The sequence below is a fragment of the Frankliniella occidentalis genome, unplaced genomic scaffold (genome assembly GCF_000697945.3).
Source record: "Frankliniella occidentalis isolate FOCC.00 unplaced genomic scaffold, Focc_3.1 Scaffold459, whole genome shotgun sequence".
NCBI lineage: Eukaryota > Metazoa > Arthropoda > Insecta > Thysanoptera > Thripidae > Frankliniella > Frankliniella occidentalis.
Window position 1 is genome coordinate 133,575 of NW_026267577.1, and position 7,955 is coordinate 141,529.

The following is a 7,955-nucleotide window of genomic DNA, read 5'->3' on the forward strand; positions in this document are numbered from 1 at the left end:
TGCTAGCCGCGCGCGCCGAGCGGGTAGGCCAGCCCGCCTAGCACCTCAGCAAGCGCGTTGCCTACGGGCTCTGGCGGTAGGCGTCATGTTCAGGAGCAGTGCTGGCGCACTTTGGCAGCGCGGGGTATAGCTCCGTCCGTGTGCTGCTGGCTACTTCAGCAGAGCTGGCCTCTGATTGGCTGTGATGGTCACATGGACTCAACGCGCGTCTCCATGGCTCCAGTTCATTAGTTGATCAGTGACATGATAGGGAACCAGAATTTGGAATTTAGATTTCTTCAAAATTAAGTGTGAAGTACAAGATGGAGATGGAAATAAGTAGACAGGTTCGTGAGATGGACGAGATAGCTGCTTTTTTACGCGTGAGTAATGTCAGATAAATATATGGCTATGTTTTGAATTCATTTTCTTTCGAAGTAGCTACTAAATTGTCACTTTTGGTAACAGTCAGAAATACGTCGACTCCAGAGGAATTTACTTGTGATTCCCAGGGAACTGACTGAAAGCATTGAAATGTTTCGTCGCACTGCCGCAGTCATAAACACAGAGTTGAATCGGCTCGAAGGTTAGATTTTCTGTTGTTTTTAAAATGATTCTTGTTGTATTGTTTATTCTGATAGGAATGGTTGAGTGCCTTATTCAAGATCTTTTATTCTTTCAGAACTTCGCAAGAAATTCCGAGTTGCAAGGACCCCTAAATCATATTCTTCTTCGTCATTCCCAAGACCACCCAGCAGAGGACCACCAGGACCAGGTGCAGGAGGAAGCAATGCCAAATCTGATACGAGGCCTTGATTGAATGAAAGTATGTAATGCAAATAGCATTATAAATAAATTTTATTTTGCAAAACCACAAAATTGATTAAATATCATTTGCTTTAGATGTTCAATACATCACAAAGTATAACAACAACTTAAGAAAATAAAGTATAAAAAATGTTTTCAACTTTAGTTCTTTACATTACAATTGATGAAACTTATATAATTAAAACTTAAGATGAGATAAAAAGTTTACCAAAATCTATCACAGATTTATTGTTTTAAGTTAAGAATAAATCTTAAGTCATATCGGCAGATCAGTATAACATGACAGTCAAAACTAAAATATCAATATCACAGATTAACTTCATAGTGATTAGGTCGTAAACAAAGATAGTTGCCAGCTTTGATCACCTTAGTGATAATACTAGAAACTGGAACTAGAGTCAAGAGGTTGGAGTCTTCAATAGGTAATAAGTGTCGAAGTTGGTAGAAACTGTCTTCCAGAAAAAAAATGTCAATGTGCTTGATTTTGAAAACACTGATCAGACACAATATTTCACCTGAAGCTCTATCCCTAAGCAGATGTAAAATCTCTCCAAATTTGTTCACATCAAATTCCACTAAACTATTGGCTCTCTTCCTATGCTGGTCATACATTCTTGATGTGAAGATGTCTGAATCTGTTTTGATGCGGTCATATACACAATAGTCAGAAATACAATTTTCTTCTAATAATTTTTTTTCAGATGGTAACAGCTCAACATCAACAGCGGCACCAAGTTGTACTTTGACTTTAGGTCTACCAAGTCGTTCCAAGGAATTTTCAAGGACTGTTAGGCTCTGAATAATTTTGATATTATTTAACAACTCTTTACCAAGATGTTTAGTGCCATGCACATGAGAGGTAATGAAGCCATTATAGCTTTCAAAATCAAAGGCACTTGTAGCCCAGAGGGGGCCCCAACGCTTGACAAGAAGCGTGACATGTAATAAATTATGGATGTTGTAAGTATAGAACTTGTTGTGATACAGTTTACCCAAATCTCTCACAAAGCAACGCAACATTGCATCTGCCATATCCAATTCATTGCTTGAAATATCCTCCTTCAGTAATAGATATATGGCTGCAACAAGTAACATCCAGTGTTGAAAATATTTGGGTGGCAGAAACTTCTGAAATGCAGGCAATGAAAAATAAAGTAACATGGCACGTAATTCACTGGCTTTAAAATACTTCAAGTCCTTTATCCCTCTTGGTAATCTTTTGTGAAAGTAGGGAACTTTGATTGCTCGAATAAATGCATCAATTTCAGCAATGTGTTTACGTAAACACCAGGGACCTCTAACATGAAAAATGATATCCAGTATATAGCGAACACAGCCAAGAAGGACAAGGTGCATATATTCTGCACTGAGACAAACACCTAGGTCTAAGAAAGGCAATTCTGCTACAACTGTTTTACCAAGAACACCTTTTCGAGATTTTCCTCTACGTTCTGCCAGTTCACCTTGCAGTGTCATTCTTAAGTGAGTTCGTAAATTGACTTCTTTGTCTTGATAAACAAACCGCCTAAGAGTAGTACTTCTCTTCTGACTTGGATCCTGCTGCACGGTTTTCTTTTTCTTGTTGCAATTTTCTTCACGAGCACAAGTTTTAGAATCAACACGCACTTTCACAGCTTTTTGCTCACAAACATTGCATCCAAATCTGTGACTAAAACTTTTGACATTCAGAATTATAGCCTTGGCAGGTGCATCAACACAAATAACAGGGCATGCTGCTTTAGATGTGAAAACAGTTCCACATTGTGGATGAGTCCATAATACACCATTAGTAGAGAGAACTTTGACTGAATCCACGAAAGGCTTTAAAAAAACATTCATGTTTGGCTTTGTCTTATCAACAAAGACCCCACTCACAAGCATGTACGAGTACCTTTTCCTTGGATGCACATCTACAATAGAACACAAGGTACCCCAAAGCTCCTGCTTGGAGCTTGAAGATAAATTAACCCCATCAGAGTTCATCATCAATACAATATCATACCGGCCACTTAAAACATTTCGAATCTTCTTGTATTCTGTACCATCTTGTATGTCAGTAATATGACCCTCTTTAACATCAGCAGTACGACGTCTTTGCTCATCAATAGCAGATGCCAAACCCCTATGCTCAAACATAAACTTCAATTGATTTGCTAAACAGAATTTATAAAATGTCCCACTTTGAGCATCAAACTTACAAAGCAAACACACTCCATTCTCTGACTCTTTGCTTTCTCTGCAGTTTAAGCAATAATAATGTTCAGTTTCAATTTGAAAAGATGACAACTCATTTAGTTTTGATAGCATTTGCCTCCCTGATTTAGGAAACAAATTGTTTGCTGGAAGCAAAGACCTTATAAGCTTAACATTTGAATCCAAACTCGTTTTAGTCCACCTCTCTTTTACATATACCCTTAGTGTTCTAATAATCGCTTCTGTAAGTAAGACATCTGAGCCAGCGTATAGCTCATCTTCCGTGTCTGAGCTTAAAGATTCCCGAACACTGCTATCACAGTAGCTTGACTCTGATTGCGATGAATGAGAAACAGTACTAATACTGTCATCAGATAATTCATGGCAGCTGGTATCTTGACTGGCTGTTAAACATTCAGAGGAACTCTGTGACTCACTCGAGACAGAGACGATTGAGACTTGAGCAGCCTCTTGAACCAATTCAACAGTCTCGTAAAAAGACAGGTCTGAAACATTGTGATGATCAGAATCTATGTCACTGTGAACATCTCCTTCTGATTCAGCCTCATTGAATTTCCTTATAAGTGAGGTTCTAGAATAATTCTGGAACAAAATCAAACACATTAGAGCAAAGAAACACAGCACTGCCCTACTTCCTGGATCATTAAAATTAAAAATGTTTTTGAGTTCCAAGCAACGGATCAATAACAGCTTAAAAAGTAGTAGTCATAAAATTCATTACCTTGCGTCTAATCTTTCTTGGCGGGGCATCACTAGGAGTATCAGGTGTGGAATGTTGAAGTGGCGAATCACTTGAAAAGCAAGAAGGTGAAGAAGATGGGCGCGTTGAAGGAGACGTTGGGGCCGAAAGAATGTGGTGGGATGAAGGTGGTGAACACAGGCCAGGACTCACAGTCGAAGCAGGAGACTCACAGTGCATAATGATAAAAGCTGCAGGGACAAACACGTCAAGTTTAAGGCATCACCTTTCAAATATACAAGATAAGGATCCAAAGGCTCGACAGATTTTAAAATATATTGTCGAAATGAAAACCGGCAATACCTTCTGAGTCGCGTGTGATGGGAAAAAGAGCACAACTATTGCTTGTAATGAGAAAAGGTATAGGTTAGGGCCGCGGTCTGCAGAGAGAGAGAGAGAGGGGGGGGGGGGGGGGAGAAGTGAGAAGGCAATAGAAAGTGGGTTTGGGATTACCAACTATGTCGAATTTTCAAAAGTGTCCACTTCATCGAAGTTTTTCTTGTGCAGATGTACATACATAATTATTAGATACGATCCCCGATACTTTGTCTAACATTTGCAAAGTAATTTACTGTACATCTCTACTCGAAAAAGAGTTTGTCGCTGGTGTTGGCATGACTGCACAGCGACTTGGACAGTTTTGGTATTTAAAGAAAGACTTGTCAAATCATGTCCAGCCCAAGGTCTCAGGTCAGAGTGTGTGTCAGAGTTCTGTCAGTTTGACGCAGGTTCAGGTTACTTAGAATCGAAGTTTTTCTAGTGCGCGACGAGTGCGGCCTTAACGTTTCGTGTTGAGATCGTGTCGAGGTCGAATCCCTGGTAGTATCATGGCCCCAGACCGTACAGCGGAGCCTGAGTACTTCGTGATCTACGCTGTCAAAGATGATTCGTTTGCTCTCGTTGAGAGAGCAAACGTAATCTATCAGCCACCCGTGGCTCTGGGGGATCAGGTTACTTTTGTTTATGGGTCCTACCGGTTCGGAGGAAAACTGCCTAAGGGCGTGGTGAAGGGTTTTGGAGGTAAGCAAACAAGCAGTCGTGATAACCCTCGTTGAAGTTGAAGTGAAGCCATGAACTTGTTTAGTTATGGTTTAGTGTTCAACTTCATTATCTTAGCCTATAAGACCGCGAGGATTTGGGTACAATGATGTTCCTTTTGCTAGTATAGTATCGTTGTGCCTTTCTTAGGTTAATGTAATGTTACCTTGTGTGTAGGCTGTCGTGTAGCTGATCCTAACCTTCAAGAACACGTTTATTTTGACGTCTTGTTCCTCCGTTAACTGTTGCGTGCCTGACCCACGAAAATCTAATAACTTTGCTTCTCTTTTTCACTTTTACTTTGCAGTTAGGTTAGTTCGCTCAGTAGGCCTATTCCGAAATCCTTGTTTTTTTAGGTTAAATGTTGTTTACATTTGATGTGTCTCTCTGTATCTTTATGTACTGTACTGCACTGTTCTATTCTAATTCTGGTAACTTTCTGTCTGTTTTGAGATGATCATGATTCCATGACAAACCTGATGAAGAGGTTAAACAAGGATCGCCCCAAAGATTCTGCAGTCTTTGACTCCAATCGTCAGAGAAAAGCAAAGACAGCAGGGATGAGTCAAATTGCCATAGTACGTAACTTGAACAATTAGTTGATACTCTTTGGACTTTGCATTGTTATTCTAACTGTGCACACTTTGTTTCAGCAATCCAAATCAGTCTCTCATCGTGGCAAGAACAAGAACTCAAACTCAAACTCAAAGCAAACAGACCTTGAAGCAGTAAGTAAATGTTTTCATTTTTAGCACTGCTGTCATTGATTGTGTTTTAAAACTGGTGTTTCTTGTAGGCTGACACTGACAAGGAATTGGATGTTGATTCTAATTCTGATTCTGGGACTGAGCATGGTTCCATATCCATATCTGACAAGAATGATTCAGATACGACTGGCTCTGATTCAGACACTCCACTGCAAGATTTAGCAAGGGTAACTCGCACAACTATTTGTTTTGATTTTTCTTTTACCTCTATAGTACTTTATTGTAACACTCCCTCTGTTTAATTTTAAGGATACCAAAAAGAAGAAAACTGACGATGTTAATATCATCAAACGAGGAAAGGAAAATGTTTTGAACGAACTTGATCAAGAAAATGAACAGAAACGTATAAACAGTAAGTGTTATTTATAACTATGATGTTTCATTTTGTATTTTTAAAATTAGAATCCACAGTTGGTATTTAATTTAGCCACTTCAAATTTCACTTTTATCTTTATTTTTGCTTGTTATACAGGAAAATTAAGACATGAACAGAGGAGAAATGATCGTCTCCTGCTTGCTGAAAACTCTGAGAGATCGAAAGGATCAGACAAGCAACGGCAGTCCATCTCTTCAAATGGTGAACCTCGTAACCATGGAACTCAGAGAGATGACCTAGCTGGTAGCACTGAGACTAATAAGGAGCAAGTACCTTGTAGCCAAGATGGTCCTCCAAAGTCTCAACTTCAGGGAAATGTCTCAGGAGCTAGCAGTGAGGATATTGATGCCAGCCAGCCTGCAAAAGAATTGAAACGTGAGTCTTCATAGGTTAACTGGCATTAGTGTAACTAATTATCAATGCTGAACTTGCCTAAACATTCATTCTTCCTCTGCAGGCAAGCGTAAGCGAACTCGAGTTATGTACTCAAAGGCTGTTTTTGATGGGGAATACTACCGTCACAAGACAGAATCAGATACTGTAAGTATTGTTAGAGCCTGCTTCTTCCAAATTTTATGCTTCTCGAAGCTTAATTACTAATGTGTCTCTAATTTGATTTCTAGGTTGTACCCATCAGAGATGGTAGTTCAATTTTTATCCACAAGAGAGCCATGAAGGAGGTGAAGAAGGCTTCAACAGCCACAGCTGCTGCCCGACGGCTTGTCAAAGCAGTGTTTTCAGACAAGGCTCTTATTGAATGTTCTGTATCAGGCAGGCCGTCAAACTCCACAAGGAGTGGAGAGCGGGTTATTCGCCCACCACTTCATGCTGATGGTGTGAATGAAATTCTTGGTATGTGCCATTTTTTAGTTGTTCCTTACTAACTTACTTGTACTTCATCACTTTGAATTTTACAATCAACTTCACGCTAATGTTCCTAATCATTTAAAATTATTTTATTTGCAGATTTTATTGAGCATCGGTGCACAAAGAAAAATTGGGGAAAAATTCAAGAGACACCTGTCAAACGCGCTATGATGGATGTCATGAATGAAGACAGATATTTTTTGCATCTCCAATCCCAGCAGCAAGAACAGCAAAGTAGGCAGGGCTAAAATTCATTCATCTCAATGTTTTCAAGTTTATTTGAAAACATTCTGAGATGCTTTGAATTCTACATTGAATGTAACTGATCTCAGGTAGTTTATTTTTAGTGGAAACTCCGCATTGATGTTTTAGATTACATTTTACTTAGCCTTAAAGAGATTGAAGAATGCTTTTTGAAATTACTATATGATTATTTAACTCTTGTTACCTAAATTTGCCATCTTTTATTTTCATGTGAAGTATCAATAATCTGCACTAGCAAATGCTTAAATTTTGTTGGTCTATTTATTATTTTGATTTAGTAAAGTGTTGACATTAGATTATTTTATGAAGTGCAGTGGAATTCCTTTGTGATTATTGATTGTATTCCACTCATCCTTAGTCTATTCCATCAATTTAAGTTTGTATCAGTGATATATTTTGCACTATGTATCTCATTATTTGTATATATCACACTGTTCTACCATTGTAATGTGACTATTTTATTTTAAAATGAAATGAATTATACTTCTACATATTTTAAAAAATATTTATTTATTGCTGTTTTTTGAAGGTAACAAACAAAAATTGTAACAGAACGAAATCAGGGTCACCATTCAAATTCAAAGCAGGTAAAAATTGTTGCGTTGCGATAACCATTTCTGTTAACTGTTGAATCTTGCTGGAACCTTCTGTAGACCACAACGGTCGCGCTGCGCACACCACACGTTCAGGCTGCATACATCTGCCCGATGTACTGCTTGCCGCCTGTGGGGAGGTGCATAGGCAACCGTGCGGGGCAAGCCTGCCCAACGGGACGGCCTACCCGCTAGGCGCCCCCGACTGTACCCTTGCTGTACGAGCTACATATGGTTACCCTACGTACCCCACAAGAACGACACCCATGCACCTTGCGCGCGCCCTACAA

General features: G+C 39.2%; 2 protein-coding genes across 2 annotated transcripts; both read left to right on the plus strand.

Annotated features, from left to right (window-relative positions):
* The first annotated feature begins 110 nt into the window (after positions 1 to 110).
* LOC127751393 (uncharacterized) lies at positions 111 to 3,143 on the plus strand. The gene is made up of 4 exons (XM_052274881.1): positions 111 to 362; positions 448 to 565; positions 662 to 805; positions 1,509 to 3,143. The coding sequence occupies exons 1-3, from the start codon at positions 303 to 305 to the stop codon at positions 793 to 795; spliced, it is 312 nt and encodes a 103-aa protein (XP_052130841.1). The 5' UTR covers positions 111 to 302; the 3' UTR covers positions 796 to 805; positions 1,509 to 3,143.
* A 2,391-nt stretch (positions 3,144 to 5,534) lies between these two features.
* On the plus strand, positions 5,535 to 7,835 carry LOC127751387 (uncharacterized). The gene is made up of 7 exons (XM_052274869.1): positions 5,535 to 5,549; positions 5,595 to 5,732; positions 5,815 to 5,917; positions 6,038 to 6,316; positions 6,399 to 6,481; positions 6,565 to 6,793; positions 6,908 to 7,835. Exons 1-7 carry the CDS (start codon positions 5,535 to 5,537, stop codon positions 7,054 to 7,056), a joined length of 996 nt encoding a protein of 331 aa, XP_052130829.1. The 3' UTR covers positions 7,057 to 7,835.
* Positions 7,836 to 7,955: the final 120 nt, after the last annotated feature.